Raw genomic sequence first — 22,615 nt, forward strand, 5'->3', positions numbered from 1 at the left:
GTCTCCCTGTGTTGCCCAGGCTGGCCTTGAACTCCTGACCTTAAACAATCCTCCTGCCTTGGCCTCCTGAAGTGCTGAGATTTTAGGCATGAACCACCATGCCTGGCCCTATTTTTACTTTTAAGTAATTAACTTTTTTAGAGAGTCTTTCTCTGTCACCCAGGCTGGAGTGCAGTGGCACGATCTTGACTTACTGTAGCTTCCAACTCCTGGACTCAAGCAATCTGCTCACCACAGCTTCCCAAGCAGTTAACACTACAGGCATGCAGCACTATGCCTGGCTAATTTAAAAATAATTTTTGTACAGACCTGGTCTCACTATGTTGCCTAAGCTGGTCTCAAACTCCTGGCCTTAAGTGATCTTCCTGCCTTGGCCTCCCAAATGCTGGGATTATAGGTATGAGCCCCCACGCCCAGCTGAAATATTTTATAATGTTGTTTGATACATTTTATTGAAACTTTTTATAATGTAAATATTTTTAAAATATTTTATAAGTTGTTACATTTTATTGAAGCTTTTTCATTCTACATTTCAAATTGAATCAGTAATTGTAAATGACAACTTTATAGAGTACTAAGTATAGTAACAGTTACATGTTTAACCTTTGCACATAAATCTAGTTTGAAAGAGATGATACATTAGTAAATAAGTACATATTTATCCCAATCTTTAAAAACTTTCATGAAACCTAGGATAAATGTATTGAAATTAGATTTCCTGGGCAGTACTAAAAATCTGTAAGGCTAAGGAATAGTTACAAAGAGGGAAGAAACTACAAAATGAGAACCTTAATCAATTAGGCTGTCTGCATATATGATTTATATAAGAAGGCTGAAGCTATTTTCCATATTTTAGATTTTTTACACTAATCTTTATTACATCCTGATTTTCTAGCAAATAATGTAATTAAAAACTCCTCCTCCGAGGAGTCCGTAATAAAATATGTACTACCTGTGTTATTAGTTTAATAAAACATCCCAATAACCAATTTGTTTAAAATTTATAGTAAGAAACTTATTAAAAACAAAAGACTATCTCTCTTCCAAATACAGGCCGATGTAAATGATTTTCCATATAGATAAACTCAAGGTGGGAGTTATATGTGGTTAAATCTGGTGGAGCAAACTTCTAAGAAAATGATTACATGGCAGACCACGAGGATCAGCTGATTCTCTTCCTCAGCTGAACTATGTCAGATTCCCACAGTAAGAACTTCTCTTATTGAGGAGGCTCATTAGGGAAGCGTCCATCATCCATCCGTCTGCTCACATGAAAGCAGCTCCCTCCTGCTGACTCACTCGACCCCACATTAAAAACAAGGTAGTGTGCTTTTATGGCTTTTTTACTGGAGACCGTAAGTTTGAGTTGAATTATTCAATGTGAGGGTCACGGTGAGAGAACGTGGATCTTTCTTATTCTTGTGAACTGTGACCTTTCCTTTCAAGGCTTCACCTGTAAAAGGCAAAAATTGTTAAGAATTCAAGGAATACAGTGTAGCAGAAAAGCAAATAATGTATAACTACCACCTCTTTTTATTGTGTTTTACCACTTTTTAAATTTTATTTAAAGTTAATAATCTTTTTTTTTTTTTTGTCTTTTTGAGACGGAGTCTCACTCTGTCGTCCAGGCTGGAGTGCGGTGGCACGATCTCAGCTCACTGCAACCTCCCAGGCTGGAGTGCAGTGATGTGATCTCGGCTCACCGCAACCTCCGCCTCCTGGGTTGAAGAGATTCTCCTGCCTCAGCTTCCCAAGTAGCTGGGACTATAGGCACACGCCACCATGCCCAGCTAATTTTTTATTTTTACTAGAGATGGGATTTCACCATGTTGACCAGGCTGGTCTCGAACTCCTGACCTCAGGTGATCCACCCGCCTCGGCCTCCCAAAATGCTGGGATTACAGGAGTAAGCCACTGTGCCTAGCCAATATTCATTTTTTAGAGCAGCATTATTTTATTTTTATTATTTTTTTAAGACAGAGTCTCTCTCTGTTGCCCAGGATGGAGTGCAGTGGTACAATCTCAGTTCACTGCAACCCCCGCCTCCCGTGTTCAAGTGATTTCTCCTGCCTCTGCCTCCCAAGTAGCTGGGATTACAGGCATGTGCCACCATGCTCTGCTAATTTTGTATTTTTTAGTAGAGACAGGGTTTTGCCATTTTGGCCAGGCTGATCTCGAACTCCAGACCTCAGGTGATCCGCCCACTACCTCAGCCTCCCAAAGTGCTGGGATTACAGGCATGAGCCACCGCGCCCAGCCCTGTTTCATTTCATCAAAAATTCATTCAATTTTTGAATGAAGCGAGAAGTAACTACACACCACAGTGTCAAATCCTCGTGAAAGTGAGTAAAACTATTGTGGTCATGCAGGGTCAATGGAAGCATTTTACTGAACTTCTGAATATGAGGCCCTATGGTGCGTTCTGGGCATCTAGAAAAAAGATATAGTCCCTGCCCTCAAAGAGTTTGTGATCAGGGTGAAGAAAAAGCTATGCTAACAATTACACAATAGGCATGTGTATAAAGTGTGCTAGAGCTAAGCGCTGGGGATGGTTGGAAGGCAGTTAAAGGCAGGGTTTCACAAGAGTTAATGAATTACCCATGGCCAGGGCTAAAGTCATGGTTCACCAGGCTTAAGGGATGTACATGTAATGGTATTTAAGGAAAACACATACACAGAACCTTTAGGAATGGCATTCTGAGGAACTGGAAATTATAGCTGGGAAAATGTAGAGGCCCATGACAAGGCCATTGGCCATTAATGCACTGGTGCTGTAAAAGGGAAACAACGTAGCCATGTGAAACAATGAACACACAAAAATTACCTGTGCAAAGGCTGATTTCCTAAATTCTGTATGTTCCAAATTTTTATGTACTTTTCTAATTATAAATACTTCTCATTTAATTTTTCCTTTATTTTAAAGAGCTGTTTAAAAAATAGCAAAAACAGACCACTAAGTTGTAGTTGATCACCATTCTTTGCTTAAATAACATTAAGATAACACCAAATAGTATCAGGAATAGCTTTAGCATCTGCATGGACACAACGAGGCTCCATATAATGACCCAGGAAATCTATGTAAAACTACAATATCATATTTAAAAAATGCAAATTCCCCATATTCAAGGAAAATTATTTGAATGCTTTTCAAGATGGTAGTGAAATAACACAAGTAAAACAAACCACTTAATATATTTATTTTCAGAATATAAAGATTCCATTACTGATACATCATTCTCTACATCTTTGCAAAAAAGGAGAGACTCATAGTTTAACACAAAATTAAGGAGTTCAATAATAGAAGAAATAATGTGGCCCAAGGTGCAATCCATTCAACAAAATATAACAATTTTTGTGTAGGTATATATGTTAATGTGTATATTTGGCTTTAGCCTTTGTACTTGACCTATTCCTCTGTATTATTAAGAAAATGACATAAAACTATCTCATATGACATGTTCACCAATAGTGGACATAATAAAGATTACCAGTCATAGTTCTACAAACTTTATGGAGTTTAAGTTAATCATTAGGTAATTTATGCTTATATTCATTCAACACCTACTTTGTACTAGGCTCTATTCTAAGGTCTTTACATGATTTATCTCACTTAATGGTCACAAAATATTGCTATGAGGTAAGTGCATTTTCCTGACTCACAGATGAAGTTCAGAAAAGATAAGTAATCTGCCCAAGGTCATCTGCCAGCTAGTGAAAGAAGTAGGATTTTCAGCAAGGCAGTTTGATTCCAGAACCCAAGCTCAACTATATTCTGGTGCTTCTCTATCTCTATCTAAAAAAATCATGATTTATAGCTTTAAATATACTATAACGAACAAGAAATGACCTATACTTTACTGCCCTGTGGGTGTTTTTTTTTTTTTTTTGGTAAAAATATTTAGCCACTTGTTTATAAACGCAATTGATATGTAAGTTAATGTAACTATTATTCTATAATAACTCTAATGAACAATGATACATGTTTTCTTATCTAAGGCATTAACCTAGGGAAGAAATAAAAGATCATTAGTATATTGAACACATTTAAGATTTTTCTATTTTGACTTTTCTATTTTGGCTGTTTTATTGCTTCTTTTTAAATCAACATTTAAAAATTAAATTAAAAGTTACTTATTGACACCGAAACTGAGAAAGAACAGCCACATTATGATAAACAGACAATGTTTTTGTAAATACAAGACAGAATAGTAATTGCCAACTTGGTTATCAGTTTAACTTACTGTTACTGAATTGCCAACACTGATTCCACAAACTTGATTTTTACAACACAGTGGCTTGCTAGTTCCTTTTCACTTACAAGCAGTATGTCTTACATACATTACTGAATTTAGTCGCTGGTATAAAGTAGTTCACATATGAAAAGACAAACAATGGACACTTGAGATTCAAAAATAACAAAATGACCTCCACAGACCCAACATAAAATAAGTATTCTATTAGATGTCCTAGTCAGAACATTAAAGTGTGGAGGGAAAAAGGATAGATTGGGGGAGCGGGGGATTAAAGTGTTCATTTGCATACCACCTGGTTTTATACATAGAAAATCCTGAAGCTATATGCAAAGAAGGCTACTAGAACTACATACTGAAGTTTAAGCAAGGTCTTATCATTTAGGATCAAGATATAAAAAATCCTATTTCTACATACTAGCAATGAATAATTTATGTAACAGTACAAACAGCAGCTTCCAAAAAGCATAAAGGCTGGGTGTGGTGGCTTCATGCCTGTAATCCCAGCACTCTGGGAGGCAAAGGTGGACGGATCACTTGAGACAGGAGTTCGAGACCAGCCTGGCCAACATGGCAAAACTGTCTCTACTAAAAATACAAAAATTAGCCAGTGGTTGTGGCACACCCCTGTAGTCTCAGTTATCTGGGAGGCTGAGGCTATGAGAATAGCCTGAACCCAGGACGTGGCAGTTGCAGTGAGCAGAGATCACGCCACTGCACTCCAGCCTGGGAGACAGAGCAAGTCTCATTCATTCTCTCTCTCTCTTTCTCTCTCTCACACACACATACACACACACACGCATACAACACTTGAGATAAATGTAACAATACATGTCTGACTTACATAAACTACGAAACAATTCTAACGGTGGTCCACATAAATGGAGAGACCCACTCTCTTGTGGGTGAAAGACTCAATGTTAAGATGTCAATTTTCAGTAATCTATAGATTTAACAAAATCCCAGTCAAAATCCTAACAGACTTTTTAAGGCCAGAAATTAATGACCTGATTTTAAAATTTATATGGCAATATAAAGGACCCAGAATAGCCAAAACAATTGTTTGTATAAATCTTGCCATCTTGTTCGTTTTCAATCTTATACAGTCTGTCTTAAAGGCATAAGGACAGACATATAGGTCCATGGGGGAAAATGAGAACTCAGAAGTAGATCTATATATATATAGTCTATTAATTTTTGACAAGGGAGCCAAGGCAATTAAATCAAAAGGATAGTCTTTTTAAGAAATGACGATGGAACGAGTGAATATATATTTGGGAAAAGATGAACTATTATTAACTTTTAAATTTAACTCAATTAGATGACAAACCACCCAATTTGAAATCAAGCAAAATATTTGAGCAGAAATCTCACAGGAAGATATAAAAATGGCCAATACACATATGAAACAATGTTCAACATCACATCAGGCAAATGAAAACTACAAGCACAGCTATAACTACATACTCAATAAAACGGCTTAAAATACTGCATCTTTTTTATAAGTGCTAAAAATGATGTAGAACAACTGAATTCAGCAATGGAATGCTAGCCCTAGGAATGTTAGTTATAGTCATTTTTTATTTATTTTATTTATTTTTTTTGAGATGGAGTCTCGCTCTGTTGCCCAGCCTGGACTGCAGTGGCATGATCTGGGCTCACTGCAAGCTCCGCCTCCTGGGTTCACGCCATTCTCCTGCCTCAGCCACCAGAGTAGCTGGGACTATAGGCGCCCGCCACCACGCCCAGCTAATTTTTTGTATTTTTTAGTACAGACGGGGTTTCACTGTGTTAGCCAGGATGGTCTCGATCTCCTGACCTGTGATCCACCTGCCTCAGCCTAACAAAGTGCTGGGATTACAGGCATGAGCCACCGTGCCCAGCGTGACTATACTTTAAAGACTATACTTTAGAAAAAGTATAGTCTTTTTCTAAAAATTTGCCAGTTTCTTAGAAAGTTACATATACACTTAGCATAAGATCCAGTAATTCCACTTCTAGATATTTACCCAAGAGAAATGAAAACATCTGTCTGCACCAAGACTTTTACATTAATATTTGTAGCAACTTTATTCTTAATGGCCCCTAACTGAAAGCAATCCAGAAGTCTAGCAGCAGGTGAATACCTAAGTAAATTGTGGCATGGCCAAAGGAATATTATTTGGCAATAAAAAGGAAAAACCTAACGATAGATGAATCTACAAAAAAAAAAAAAAAAAGCTAAGAAAGCTAGAGTACATTCCGTATAATTCTGTTGATAAAAATTCTAAAAAGGTAATAAATATAATGACAAAGCATATCAGTGACTGTCTTGGTCTGGGAATCAGGGTTGGGGACTGACCATACAGAGAATTGAGAAACTTTTTGGAGTGATGAAAATAATCTATATTTCCACAGTGGTGTATGTAATTTTCAAAACTCATTGAACTGTACAATCAAAATGTATGAATTTTAATTACATGTAAATTATTTGTTTAAAAATGTGCCTAGGAATAAACATAGACAAATGAAATGTAGAGAAATCAGAAGATCAAATAAGATTCAATACATAGAAAGTGGCGCATTTTAAGTCACCAAGGAAAGGATTCAATAAATTGTACAAAAGTAGTGATACAATCTTTTAAAGTTTGAAACCAAAGCCCGAAACCAAAAGGAAAAGGTTGACAGACGTGACTATAAAAAAAAGAAATTAAAAAAAAAAAATTCTATAAAGCAAGAGTTTAAAGAAAGAAAAGAAAATAAAAAGTGTTATTTTTCATTTCTTTGTGCAACAAGTATTTTTTAAATCTGAATTTTGAGTTGATTCCTTAGGATGGATGAACAGAAGTATAATTTCTTCATAAAAGGTATGAAATATATTCCAGTGTTACATTCCTGCCATCTTCATCAATAAAAGAGTAAATGAAAACAACAACCAAACTAAAATTGCTCTGATTTGTATTTCAAATCAGAGGAGATAAGTACGATTTCATTTATTTAACTACCATCTAAAAAATCTGGTGCATTTACCTTACGGCTTTTCTCATTAATGTATATGAGGTATTGCTAGTAAATATTTCCTTTTAGTGCATTTGCTCTGACGGTTGCACTCTTTCATTTACATTGCCTTTCGAGTGTTAAAATATGTAAGTTGTCTTGTTTATGAAAGTCCTATTCAATCCTTAGTGTAAGTCAAAAGAGAAATGTTCCATGGTGCTTATAAATCTGGTTATCATCTTCATTTCAGGATCAAAGGATGTACCTATAAGAGTTCTATGTGTTCCTCAGTTTAGAAACAAAAAGCCCCAGTCAAAATGAATTAGTAATGGATATTTCTGTTAATTTTTCACAAAAGAAAACATCGTAAGCATCAATATAGATAGTTGAAAAATTAACATAATGTCGTATGTATATAAGCTGATGCTGATAACTATGATTTTCATTTTTTAAAATGAAATACAGGTAAATTTTTTCCATAACCATAATTTCAAAGATGAGGGTGTGCACACACACTCATTTAAGTTAATTAAATAGCATGAAGGGTCACAGTAATAAATGTATAATTCACACTGCTGATCTCCCTTCTATTGTTCAGACCTAACAAAAGTGCCAAGGCAATGACTATAATACCAGAATGGATCAGAGTAATTAATCAGTGTCAAATAGATATAAAATGACTGTTGTTGTTAAGTGTGTGCACTGTGTTGAGAGCTGGAAGGAACACTCTGGAGCTGAGCCGCATGTACTAGTTTTTTTATCATCAGCAGACGGCTGTTAGTATAACACAAAGCAGTGCCGTATTTCAAGACAAAAATGACTTCATTTTAATTGTTACACTGTATTTTTTAGAATTAATTTCTTCTGGAGCAATGAAGCTTCATTTCCCCAGAAAAAGGAAAGAAAAACACAACAAATCATTATTAATTGCTGTTAAAGCTTAGAGTTGAAAAATGAAAGAAAAAACTCCCAGATTCTCTATCATATAAAAGCTTACTATGTACTGTATGGATAAATAAAGAGAAATAGCCTGATTTTATATTTTCAAAGCCAAATCACATTAAAAAGATTTGAATTTTAAAGTACTGCCATATTTACTTACAATAAAAGTTTGTACAATAAAACAGTACATGAATTGTAAAGGGAAAACCCACCCTGAATTTAAACTTTAAGTGTCCTCAGGCAAAATAACTCTATAGTTCCATTTACAATATTTTACTTATCTTGTCATATTACCTTTTGGACACTAAAATAAGCTTTACATAAAGTAATTTTTCCAATTGAGACTCACAGCTTCATCTATTTTTATCTAAAAATCTTATAGTACATTGAGTCAAAAGCTACTTTTAGTTTAAATATAACTATAGAGAACTCTTTTAAGCTGTACCAAGGTAAGTTTGAATACTAACCTGCTCAAGTGCAATAGTATGAAATTTCTGATAACACTGGAGTTGACAAAATTAGCCAACAAAATATGGACACTAGATGACCTTGGCATAGTGTTACCCAAGGTGATGGAGAAAATTAGATTTCAATGACAATATATACTATTGTACTTATTTATTCAGCAGAATATGTCAAATATTACATCACATCAAGAAGGAACAAGGGAGGCACACTAAGATGTTGAACTTCTATTAGAACCCCAGCATGCTGAGATGTTGTAACACATGTATGTATGAATTTATCTGGGAAATCAAGAAAGGGAACAATCAGCTCTGAAGACATTTAAATTTTACAGAAATTAGCTATGCCATGAAGGGTGAGTCGGAATTTATCAAGTGAAAGAGGTCAAAACAACCTTCTAGGTAGAAAAATACCTTCAACAAAAGCAAGAAGAAAAAGAAAAGTTAGCTTAAAAATGAGCAATCTGTATAACTGGGGTATATGAGCTTACCTGGGGTTGTGAAAGGATGGGGTTGGAAATGATGAAAAATGAGAATCAGATTGCAAAGGGCCATGGTAAGGAGTTTGTATTTTATCCTGAAGATATTGACTGTCCAGTGGGAAGTTTAAAACTAACTTTACGGCATTACTTACATAAATTGTGTTCGAATGTTGCCACTATCTTAGTTTCATAAACCACCCCAAACTCTCAAATATTATCTCTTCCAGAAGTTTTAAAGTTCTAAGATTTTAGATTTGTATCTATGATCCACTTAGTTTTTATGTATGTTAGTTTTTGGATATGGTGTGAAGAATCATTATTTTCTCAAACAAATATTTACTTGTTCTAGCACCATTTCAAAAGATCACCCTTTCTCCATTAATCAGCACTGCCCCTTTGTAAAAATTTAATTATTCAAGAGTAGGTCTATTTCTGGATTATTTGTTATATTGACTTAAATGGCTATAATAAACACTACTATACTGCCTAGATTAATATAACCTTTTGGTAAGTTTAGAAATAACACTGTATAAAGATTCCAATGTGGTTTTTTCTCAATTATTTTGGTTATTCTAGGACTTTGATTTCTATATAAATTTTAGAATCAGCTCATTAATTTCTACAGATTTTGACTGAGATTGCACTGAATAAAGGAAATTCTTCTATGAAGAAGTAACACTGTAACAGTATTAAGTGTTCCAATTCACAGAATATATCTCTCCATTTATTTAGGTTTTCTTTAATTTCTCTCAGCAATGTTCTATAGTTAAGTGTACAAGTTTTGCATATATTTCGTTAATTTTATTCCTAAGGTTTTAATTTTTCATGATGCCACTGTAAATGGTACTGTTTTTTTAAATGACAAGTTCAATCATTCATTGCTCCTCCAGGAGCTCTCACTGTGCTGATCTCTGCCTAGGTTTCAGGCTATCTGGAGTCCAGGCTGGGGGATATTGGAGGAAAACATCATAAATTTAGCACAGGTTTGCTGGTACTTAGAATTCTGGTCTTCTCCTCCCATTTATTTGCTATTACTTTTCAGAGATCTTAATAGCTGCTCCATGCATTCTGGTTTTATGGCTATATTTGGCAGGAAAAATTGGATAGAATGTGTTATTATCACCTTACCTGGGACTGGAATTTCAGTGCCTTTATATTTAAAGTGTGTTTCCTGGAGGCAGCATTTAGTTCTATTCAGTCTATTTCTGCTTTTTAATTGGCATGTCCAGATCCTTCATGTTTAATGTAATTATCAGTCTATTTAAGTCTGAATTTAAGTCTATCACCTTACCATTTGTTTTTTATTTGTTCATCTGTTTGTGTCCTTTTCCCCATCTTCTTTAAAAAAATTTAACTTTTTTTTTAGAGACCGGGTCTTGCTTTGCACCCAGGCTGAAGTATAGTGATGCAATCATAGCTTACCACAGCCTGGACCTCCTGGGCTCAAGCAATCCTCCTGCCTCAGCCTCCTGTGTAGCTCAGACTACAGTTATATGCTACCACACCTGGCTAATTAAAAAACTTTTTTTTTTTTTTCTTTAGAGACAGGGTCTTGCTTTGTTGCCCAGGCTGGTCTCAAACTCTTGGTCTCAGTGATCCTGCCGCCTTGGCCTCCCAAAGTGCTGGGATTACAGGCATGGACCACCATGCCTGGCCCCTATCTTCTTTTGAATTGAGTACTTTTTTCAGGATTTCATTCTGTCTCCACCACTAAATTATTAGCTATAGTTTGTGGTTAAATTTTAAATTTATTAGCTGTTGCTTTAGGGTTTACAATGTACATACTTAACAAACTTCACATACAGTGTAAAAACTTCACAATACATTAAATATTTCTATTTTCTCATTAATTTCCTTGGTTATCATTGCCATATATTTTACTTCTCCATATGTTTTAAACCTACATTATTCGTTTTGCTTTAGTCAATGATCATTTAAGAAATTAAGAAATGAAAAAATAAAGCTTTTTAATGTGATCACACATTTACCATTTCTGGCATTTGCCATTGTTTTGTTAAGATCCAAGTTTCCATTTGGTGACATTTTATTTCCTCTTGAACTTACTTTAATACATGTCTTATATTTCCAGTCTGCTGAAAATAAATTCGTTCAGCATTTTTCTTCTGAAAAAGTCTTCATTTAGTTTCATTAAAGAACATATTTCTTGTAGATACAGAATCTAGGTTGCCAGTTTCAATATTTCAAAATGTCATTCAATTAATCATCTGGCTTACATGGTTTTTGATGAATATTCTTTTTTTTTTTTTTTTAGATAGTCTTGCTCTGTTACCCTGGCTGGAGTGCAGTTGGTGCAATCTCAGCTCACTGCAACCTCTGCCTCGCGGTTCCAAGCAATTCTCATGCCTCAGCCTCCCGAATAGCCAGGATTACAGGTGCGTGCCACCACGTCCAGCTAATTTTTTGTATTTTGAGTAGAGATGGGATTTCGCCACGTTGCCCAGGCCTCTCTCGAACTCCTGAGCTCAGGCAATCTACCTGCCTCGGCCTCCCAAAGTGCAAGGATTACAGGCAGGAGCAATCACGCCTGGCCAGTTTTTGATGAACATTCTAAGGTTATGTCTTTGTCCTTCTCTACATGATGTTTCCTTTTACTGTGGCTTATGTTAAAATTTAAAAAAGTTATCACTGTTAGTTTGATATGTTTTGGTGTTTTGAGTTTATCCTTCTTTAGGTTAACTAAGTTTCTTCAATGTGTAGCTTGTATCAAATATACTTCCTGTTGCATGGCCTCACCTTACCCTATTCCTCCCTCAGTTTCTTCCAAGGACTAGGATAGAGTGCTTGGTATTTTCCCATAGGGTACTGTGGATATGTTCATTTTTATTTTAAATGTTTCTCCTCTCCTTGCTTTATTTTGAATACATTTGATTGCTGTGTATTCAAGTTCACTGATCTTTTCTTCCGCCATTAATTCCATCAAATGACATTTTCACTTTAAGTGTCTTCTCACATTCTCTTCGCTATGTTCATATAAGCATAGTTACAACATTTTTTCAACATGCTTGTCTGCTAATTTCATCACTTCTGGGTCTCTTCCTATCAAGACATTTTCCTGCACCCAATGTTTGGTTGAATGCTGGACATTAAGAATTTTATATTATTGAATGTATCCATTTTGATTTCCTTTGTGGCTACTGAGTTACTTGAGTTCTTTTCCCTTCAAGGCTTGTTTTTAAGATTTGCTAAGGAGGATCTAGACAGCCTTAAGCTAGAAATGTGAACCCCTTGCAGCCCTGTGTGAACTGAGAACTCCTTGGTACACATTTGCTCCAACTACTTTGCTTGACCTTGTGCATTTAATCCTACATATACACATCTTACTCGTGTAAAACTCCAGGAGTCTTCCTATAGATCTTTTTGAGCTTGTTTTCTGATGAGCTTACCCTCTTCAGTACTCTGCTCTGCAACTTCCCAGCAGTCTATTAATTAGCGCTACCATCAAAGGCTTAGCAGGATTAAGAAAAAGTGTTACCTTACATGATCCTTTCTTTATACTCCCATAACTAAGGAATGACTACTTTTCCAACTGTAACATTTCCTTTTAAAATCTTTCTTCAGCTTGTACCCTCTTAGGGGTTTCTAATATTTTGTGACATATTGGTCTTACTATGTAGATACAAAAGCATACACCACGGTAGTAAAAGAAACACAGGTGGTGCCAGCGGGCAACATTTGCATCACACAACTCCTTCCTAATATTCTACAAATGCTTAAGAGCAAAGCACAAACCAGTTACTCTAAGGATTACTGGGTAAAGAATAGTAAGGATTTCAAAACTTCACTAGTCATTAAACAATATTTTGTAATGAAGTAGGAGAAAATTTTGAGAATCAAACTCAAATGCTATCTTAAATCTTCCTCACAATTAAAACATGAACTAGTACTGCCTTTAAAACTCTAGTATTAAGATGACAAAGTGGCTACAATGAAGAAAAAAGCAACATTTTCAAGTTTTCAAACATCAATCCAAATACCAGAGCTACAGAGAAACAAAAATGAGGCTAAAAGGACCTCATTGGGTTTTCCTCATTTCAGTTCTGCTGTGCTCAAGCTTTTTGCAGACAGAAAATGACACCATCAAGGTTTTCTTTCCATATCACTTGCAACTTCAAAGTGAGAAAATGACAAGGTGCTGCTTCAATCTGGTATTTATTTGCATCTATTAAACTCAATTTATGTATCAACAGTGAATTTGAAGCTATAGTAGAATTTATGAAATATTTAACACGGAGATTGATAACCACCTGGTAACTGTAATATAGAGCCCACCACTCAGCTTTAAGTCTTAGTATTCTATCAGAGTTCCTCCAATTTTTTACAAAGTTTTCTTGTATATGTCTTTTATATGACATTGACCCCCCTGCCACCCCAATTGTAGCCTGCCCTAATCCTATTTCTATCCTTCCCCAGAGGTAACCACTATGCTGAATCTGAGTTGTTTCACACTTGTATTAGATATGTGTATGTGTGGTTGTTTTACATGTTTTAGAAGTTCACATAAACGGTATCTTGTCAGACTCATCCTGCAGTTTTCTTTTTTGCTCAATGTTGCCTCGCCTACCTTAACTCCACAAGAGACAGGGTCTTGCTATGTTGCCCCAGCTGGAGTAAAGCGGCTCAATCACAGCTCACCGCAGCCTCAAACTCCTGGGCTCAAGGGAACTTCTGGTCTCAGCCTCCTAAGTAGCAGGGACTACAGGTGTGCACCACCATGCCCAGCTTCAATGTTGTTTTTGATAGAAACATACATACATAACTTACCTGCTCTAGATACTATTCTATGCAACTACTACCTTTACTTATCCATCTTCTGCTGGTGGACAATTAAGGTTATTTCCAATTTTTCCCTTCTACAAACCATGCTGCTATAAAGATTTTTATATATGTTGTGGGAGAGACTGTTTAGAATACAGGCCTAGGAAAAAATTGCTTGGCTGTAGGGATGGTACATCTATACTTAGCTTGATAGTATCAAACTGTTCTTAAAAGTTCTACTAATTAAAAGCCAACAAAAGGGGATGAAAGTTGCATTTGGCTACATTATTGGCAGCACTTGACATTGGTAAACTTTATGTATTTTCTTCCCCCAATTGATGGACAAGAAACAGCATCTCATAGGTTCAATTAGCCTTTCCCTGAGTTATTGGTGAAGTTGGATTTTTTTCAGTGAAGCTTGTTATACATTCAGCTTTCACGCCCTCAGGAGGTTTTCAGAGAAGGTGGTACAAGAAGACTTACATGGAGTAAGCAGTTTAAAATTTTAAATCCCATAATGAAACTCTAACTTTTAGAGTGAAATGTATAGGTATGTCAGAACTATAGGTGCTAATATAAGTGAACAATCAATGAGTTCTTAAAATAAAAAATAGAATCTGATTTGCCCTTGAATACTGCATAATATTTGGATAGGCAGGGAGGAGACAGTGGAGAGAATGGTAAGACAAATAAACTTTGAATGCAAGTAACTTTTTCTGTTTTTTTGAGACAGTCTTGCTTTGTCACCCAGGCTGGAGTGCAGCGGTATGATCATAGCTCACTGAAGACTCAAGCGAGCCCCCTGCCTCAGCCTCCAAGCAGCTAAAACTACAGGTTTGTGCCACTATGCCCAGCTAATTTTTATTGTTTTGTAGAGATAGGGTCTTGCTATGTTGCTTAGGCTGGTCTTAAACTGGCCTCAGCTGGGTGTGGTGGCTCATGCCTGTAATCCCAGCACTTTGGAAGGCCGAGGTGGGCAGATCACCTGAGGTCAGGAGTTTGCGACCAGCCTAGCCAACGTGGTGAAACCCCATCTCTACTAAAAATACAAAAATTAGCTGGACCTGGTAGCGGGCACCTGTAATCCCAGCTACTTGGAGGCTAAGGCAGGAGAATTGCTTGAACCCAGGAGGTGGAGGTTGCAGTGAGCTGAGACAGTACCATTGCACTCCAGCCTAGGCAACAAGAGTGGAACTCCGTCTCAAAAAAGAAAATACAAAACCCAAAACTGGCCTCAAGTTATCCTCCTGCCTCGGCCTCCCAAAGTGGCTTATTACAGGCATAAGCCACTGTGCCTGGCCTACAATAACTACTGAATGAAATTATCTTTAACTTTTATTTTATTGGTGATATCTCTCTTTAGTCACTTGGAGAAAGAAAATATTTTCTTTTAGTTATATTTGTAACTTATAAAATACTAATTATTGCTTAAAGTTTTCTGAATTATTCTGTGATACTTTAAGAGCTAGGTAATCTTATTTATTTTAGTTGGCAGAAATTAGACTTAAAATTAAAAAATTTCTTAAATTATGTCTTTAATTAAATGATATGCCATCTAAAATGTATGTAGATGGTAAACTCTAAGAACATCTTTTCTTAACATCTGTTATATTGCTTCAAATATATTGTGCAGGCCAGGCGCAGTGGCTCACACCTGTAGTCCCAGAACTTTGGGAGGCCAAAGCAGGCGGATCACTTGAGGTCAGGAGTTGGGGACCACCATGGTGAAACCCCATCTCTACTAAAAATACAAAACTTAGCCGGGTGTGGTGGTGCGTGCCTGTAATCCAAAGTACTCAGGAGGCTGAGGCAGGAGAACTGCTTGAACCCAGGGGATGGAGGTTGCAATGAGCTGAGATCACATCACTGTACTCCAGCGTGGGTGAGACAGTGAGACTCTGTCTCAAAAAGCAAATATAGTGTGTACAGAAAAAGTGGTTGTAAAATGAATGAATATCTTTTACTTCAGAATGAATAAGATACTTTTCCCCTTACTATTCTTTCTCACCTGCTTTAACTGAAAATGGTTTTTCCAGTAGAAATACTGTTTGTTTCCAGTGTGTTTTGGTGCTCTGAGGGCCCGTAGAGAACACGACCTGAATTGGTAAAGTTCAAAAGTATTTGATGAAGTACAAGATTTTTAATATCATGGTACATTAATCTACAACATCAAACACAAACCCCGACTGCTTACAGCAGCAAAATGCTTATGATTAAACACCTTGGGGCACAAAATAAAATATAATGTACTTCTGTAATAATTAATTCTTACGAGATAACTCATGATACTTACCCTGTTGTGGCAATTCTTCTCAAAATATATATCAAAGTAGCCCGCAATTGCCTATGTTTTAAAAAAAGAAATACAAATACTTACTAAATGAATTACATTATGTAATAACTAATTATTGTCTTTTAAGACATGGCAAATGAGAAACCATTTCAGAAACTCAATACCTCTTAAACTCAATATTTTTCCTGGAAAAGATGTTATAAGTAAAAACAAAGTAATGTAATTTGGCTTTTCCTCACAGAAGCAACATAATAAAGGTAATAAGGCTAATCAAATAATCAGTATGTTTTAATAGAGAAATAATCATGCTAGACCACTGAAAGGTAAACACACATGGAAAGAGAGACTCAGCTGGCCCCTCACTGATCCTCACTCGCCAACTGAGTGTCCACCCATGCGTTAGGCCACCTTGACTTCTCCAGCTGTAGTCAAGCATTCAGACAACTGCAGCAGCATGAAAGATGCCAGGAAAGACCAGCAGGTGCACTAGTCAGTTAAGTCCAGTCAGGACTGCAGAATTGGAAACAGATATAAATGGTTTGGGCTTCAAGCCAGAGTTTTGAAATGGATTATTATATAGCAATAAATAATTGAAACATGCTCTTTTATACAAAGCCAGTTCATTTAATTTCTTGTCTAGTATATCTGTTTTTAAGTCAAGTACTATGAATATTTTTGTGACGAAATAAAGATTTTTAAAATGTTACCTATTTTTTTTTCCTGAAAAAATGAACAATAGTACTCAAATTTTATGTTTAAGCAAGTACTCAAAGGAGAAACTCCAAAGTGAGCCCTAAGGGTTATTGTGATAGTAGAAAAATAGTACAAAAGATCTTTTTTTTTTTTTTTTTTTTTTTTTGAGATTGAGTCTTGCTCTGTTGCACAGGCTAGAGTGCAATGGTGCGATCTCAGCTCACTGCAACCTCTGCCTCATGTGTTCAAGCGATTCTCCTGCCTCAGCCTCCTGAGTAGCTGGGATTACAGGAATGCCCCACCACACCCGGCTAATTTTTGTATTTTTAGTAGAGATGGGATTTCATCATGTTGGTCAGGCTGGTCTCAAACTCCTGACCTTGTGATCCACCCGCCTCGGCCTCCCAAAGTGCTGGGATTACAGGTGTGGGCCACTGCACCCAGCCTACAAAAAGATCTCTTAAAGAAATTAACATATTCAGGTAAATACATAATTTTGAGTTTTTTGGTTAAATTTAAATACCATTCCTTTTTCTTTCACTATTGGAACTAGCTAGACTTAATCATTTTTTAAAACTGGCACTATATTAAGCTTATAAAGTGTTAAAAACAGGACACTAAGTTTTTGAAAAATCATGGTAAAGCTAATTTGTGTACTCTGCTGCTTTTGTTAAAAATGTGACATTGATCTTGTAGGGTTAATATGGATTAGGTACAAACCAAATTCAATATTTAACCTTGAGGTTCATTGCAATTTAGATACTGAGAGAATCAAAATACTATTAATAATTCTGCCAAATAGAATTATAAAACAATGTAGTACTCAGCCACAGATTATCATAAAAACCATGTGGTTAATTAGAATATTTCTAAATAAAACCTTTTACAATTGATTTCTGGATACTTACGATGCCTCTTCACAGACCAGTTCAGCTGTTTTCTTATTTATTTCTGTATGCCTGTCTTGTTCACCACTATACTCTTAGTGCCCAGAGCAGTAACCTGGCCCATAGGATACAATATTTGCTGAGCAAATGTGTTTATTATACATTCTATTATGTTAGTTAGGATAGTATATTATAGTTTGCCTTATACTGCAATTTATTTAAGATCAGGGCGTATGTGTAACTCACCTCTATGCCCCTTACCCAATACAATGTTACATAGTAGGTTTTCAATACATTTTAGCCAAATGAAAACTTTGTCTTCAGTCTCAAATATGGCTAGCTTCATTATATAGTCAGTATACTTTATTAAAGCATTGACTAACTGAAGTTGAATGGAACTAATGATTTTTTTTTTTTTTTTGAGATAGAGTCTCGCTCTGTCACCCAGGCTGGAGTGCATTGGCTGGATCTCAGCTCACTGCAAGCTCCGCCTCCCGGGCTTAAGCCATTCTCCTGCCTCAGCCTCCCGAGTAGCTGGGATTACAGGCACCCGCCACCTCGCCCGGCTAGTTTTTTGTATTTTTTTTTTAGTAGAGACGGGGTTTCACCGTGTTAGCCAGGATGGTCTCGATCTCCTGACCTCGTGATCCACCTGTCTCGACCTCTCAAAGTGCTGGGATTACAGGCTTGAGCCACCGCGCCCGGCAGAACTAATAATTTTTAACTCTGAAAAGCATGGAACATGTGGGACAAATATGGAGAGGAGTGAGCTAGAAAAGATCTCCTTTTGTATGTAGAAAATGCCCAAGTCTCAGCCTAACCCCCAAATTACGCATTTACAGGTGAGACCCAAACCCACATAGCAAAAGCTTAGAGAATTGAACTAAAATTGGAATCACTGGTGCAAGTCTCAGGATTAACCTCTGAATAAAACATGCATGGAAAAAAAACCAAAACCAACAAGTAAAGGCCTAGAGAACTGAACTGAGATTTGAAAAATCTGTAAAAGTTTCAGACTAATCCGTAAAGTAGGTATGTGTAAGAGAGCCTCAAAACAGCATAACAAAAGCTTAGAGAATGTGACTGAGACTTGGCCAACTGTCTGCTCGGACACTAAGACAGAACTTATGGTCTGATCTTAACTGGGCTGGCTGACTGCTAACAACAGACATCAACATTCTTAAGATTCTAACAAGATACACAGTTTATACAACATAACATGCACAACATGTAAGGTACAATCTCAAATTACTCAACATACAAAGAATCGGGAAAACTGAACGACTCTCAAGAGAAAAGACAAGCCATCTCTGAGATAACCCAGATGCTCGAACTATCAAGCACAACTTTAAAGCAGCAATTATAACTATGTTCCAACAGGGACAGAAAACACAATGGAATGAATCAAAAGACTAGACATTCTCAGCAGAGAAACAAACCATAAAAAAGAACCAAATGAAAAAATTTTAATTGGAAATTATATTAACTGAAACTTCTGAGCTGAATAGCAGAATGGAGATGACAGGAAAAAAAATCCGTGAATTTGAAGATTAATAGAAATTATCCAATTTGAAGAAGGGAAAAAGACTGCAATAAAATGCATGTTATAGGACCTTGGAGACCCATAGATCTAACGTGACATTGGTGGTCCAGATGGAAAAGAAAAAGACACTGATGGAGAAAGTTTTAAAATTCTGCATCTAGACAGAACATCATTTATGAATGAAGGCAAAATACGACATTTTCAAGTCAAGGAAAAGTAAAGAAATTAATTGCCAATAGACTTCCTTTAGAAACATTTTAAAAGAACTTCTTCAGGTTGATGGGAAATGCTACCAGAAGGTAACCTGGAACAACAAGAACAGAAAACCCATAGTTCTAAAATATCTTTTTGTTTTCAAAATTTTTAATGTATCTTTTAAAACTCTGTTTTAAACTCATGTGTCAGCCTCTCATCTTTCTGCAATTATAATTCTGTAACTGTTATATTTATTGCCAGTCTTTTTAAAATCAGAATTAGAAATGTTTCTCTTCATATATCTGAAGCTGAAGATGTTACAAAAGCTGCGTTTAAACCCAAATTTTCACAAAAGCTCTTATTAGCTTACTAGGATTTATTTTTCCCCACATTTTTCTTGGGGGGGGGGGGCTCCCAAAGTGCTGGGATTACAGGTGTGAGACACCACGTCCGGCCATACATGGTTATTAATCAATCTCCAAATCTGTGTATGAATTTCAGTTAAAAATTTCCAGCCGTTAAATAATACAGTGAAAGAAATACTGGGAAGTTCTGGGTAACCAAAAAATAAGTTTTAAGACAAAGAAAAATGACAGACATAGTTAACTTCGGTTATAAGCACCGGAAAGGATCTATGACAAATATCTGAAATTGCCTCCATGTGAAATGCATCACAGTATCTTTGAGTCCTCTAGCACAGTCACATTTCTAATGAGGTTTGGTTTACAGTAATACTAACTCAGTTCCACAGCACACATTAAACAGAAAGCAGAAGCATGAAGAGAAGTTAGGAAGGAATTCACCTGAAATTCAAACTTTGTGCAGATAATCTACCTATTCATTAGACAGCACTAAACTACAGCTGAGAAAGTAGAAGATTCTTGCTCTGAAAAAAACAAAGGGAATTTCTGGTTTTAAAATGGGTGTTTACCCTCAAACACCAACATGATCTAGAATGCCCCTTAAAGAGACAGGAGTTTGTGTTTTTTTTCTTTTGTGTGTGATTATTTTTTAAAAATTTTATTTAATTTTAGAGATGGAGTCCTGCTATGGTGCCCAGGCTGAACTCAAACTCCTGGGCTTAAGGGATCTCTGCTTAAGCCTGCTGAGTAGCTGGAACTACAGTTGCATACCATTGAGGCTTAATTAAGAGATTAAGAAAAAAAACTTCAATTTTGAAACAATAATATAAAACCAAATGAATTATGATTAGTGTTTTTATTTCTGCAAAGCTATTACATATGATATAACCAAATATCAGCTGATTTAGGAATAAATGATTTATTTTGTCAGGAAAATATAAACATGCCACTATTTTCAATTACAATTTGATCATCTTGCTACCATCACTTTGACGGGCTATCTTTACATCTTTTAAATGTTAATTTCAAGGAATATACATTCTCTCTGTGGAAGTCATTCAAATATAAGAATAACCATAGGAAATAATGACTAATAGGCAATGGCAATAAATAACTAACCAGAGCTACAACTTGACATGTGCTTGAAAAAGATCAGAGATTTGAAGGCTGACTACAGAAGAAATTTCTCCTTTGTCTCACATATATATCTTGTCGGGGCAATGAGAACTGCTGAGGGAAAAACATTAAAATATATCTGTAGGAGCTGGGTTAATCTGCAAAGGCAAGGTCACGATTAAATAAAATTCCACTGAATTATACCACAGTCAGAAAAACTTATAACTAAAAGTTTTAGTTATAAAAGTCCCTTAGAGTGAGAGAAAGGAGAATGAGTGGTAAGTAATTAAAAAAAAAAACAAAAATAATGATAGAAGAAAACAGAATGAAAGGAAAATACATACACATGATGAATTTCTGGGATAGCTTGATCACTCGACATTTTGTGAGAATCCTCCACAATTACTTTGATGCACATAGGGAAATACAAGCATGTAGCTTTGCTGTACATCTTAAATACTCCTCAGCATATAATAGTTCCAGAACTCATTTTTTTGTGGATTTCACAAAAAGAAAACTCATGGCATTTGTAAAATGAATCATGGAAAAAATCTGTTTTAAGCCATGTTTTGCTTGTTTATGCTATATAAAGGTAAATGCAATTCATTTAATATACACTCATTTGAAGAACAATGATTTGGGATAAAAACAAATGACTTTCTCATATATTTTGGTGTGATGATTATTTCTTTAAAGAGGACACATTGTGTGTATGTAATAGGACGGCAACCAATGAAATAAGATCAGACTAGTCCTTATAAGGAAGAAGGAAATTAAAAATTATCATTATCACTATCACCTGCAGGGAGTAATTTATCATTTCTGTTCTTCATTGGTATCATGTTCCAACAGCATGTGGTTACAGCAGATACAATTAGGCAGCTGGCCACAGAAGTAGGAGGATAATGTGCTTTTGATGGAGTTTATCCAAGCATGGAGATAGAGTGCTTGTAATCCATGCAGCAGAATCACTATAACAAAAATACAATTTTTTGTTGAAGTAGTTCTTTCAAAATCATAATATGGAATGCAAAAGCCAACTGATGAGTCTGAAGCAAGCAAAGAAAAGAGTAAGCAGACAATGCATAAAAATGACTGTTATAGCTTAGGTCATTGTATATAAACCAAGCAGATGAAAATACAAACATAAGCTATACGAGCTGCCACATATAGAGAATGAACTGTGCTAGTAATAACTGGTGTTTAAGAAGACATAATCAACAAATATGAAAATTATATATTATGATTTTTTTCCCCAATTGTAACTATACATTAAATTATGGACTCTTCCTTTTTCAATTAATTTTCTATTGTATCCCAAGAGAAAAATCTGCACCTTTTTTTTCATTCATGATTCCTCTAGGGAACAATACACATTAAGTGCCATATACTTCTCAAGATACTGCCAGATTGAGTGGTTTTTAAAAATAGACCAAGCAATATGGGAAGTAGTAAAACAGACAATAGGTCTAAAAATATTTTTAAAAATACTTTTATTGAAAAACACAATGTAATTTATTTCTGATCTACTTAGAATATTTCAAGATAACTGAAACTCCTTTTAAATTTATTTGGGATTGCTTCCTTGTAATTTCAAAATTGCTTATTAAAGTGGTTTTGGGGGGCAAAAATCATC

The 22,615-nt window shown here is 35.8% G+C and overlaps 1 protein-coding gene across 3 annotated transcripts in view; it reads right to left on the minus strand.

Moving 5' to 3' along the window:
- Positions 1 to 435: 435 nt before the first annotated feature.
- PRMT3 (protein arginine methyltransferase 3) overlaps positions 436 to 22,615 on the minus strand; it is a 135,814-nt gene continuing 113,634 nt past the window's right edge. For 2 of the 3 annotated variants that reach the window (XM_010388252.1, XM_030917525.1), the window contains 3 exons: positions 16,184 to 16,234; positions 15,899 to 15,986; positions 436 to 1,453 (listed from right to left, as the gene is read on the minus strand). In XM_010388252.1, coding sequence (XP_010386554.1) covers positions 1,344 to 1,453; positions 15,899 to 15,986; positions 16,184 to 16,234 — 249 coding nt within the window. In that variant the 3' untranslated portion in view covers positions 436 to 1,343. Of the gene's footprint in view, positions 1,454 to 15,898; positions 15,987 to 16,183; positions 16,235 to 21,778; positions 21,951 to 22,615 lie in introns of those variants that run through there. The other variant, XR_004053540.1, reaches the window with a different exon arrangement.

Source organism: Rhinopithecus roxellana, chromosome 15, assembly GCF_007565055.1.
Source record: "Rhinopithecus roxellana isolate Shanxi Qingling chromosome 15, ASM756505v1, whole genome shotgun sequence".
Lineage (NCBI taxonomy): Eukaryota > Metazoa > Chordata > Mammalia > Primates > Cercopithecidae > Rhinopithecus > Rhinopithecus roxellana.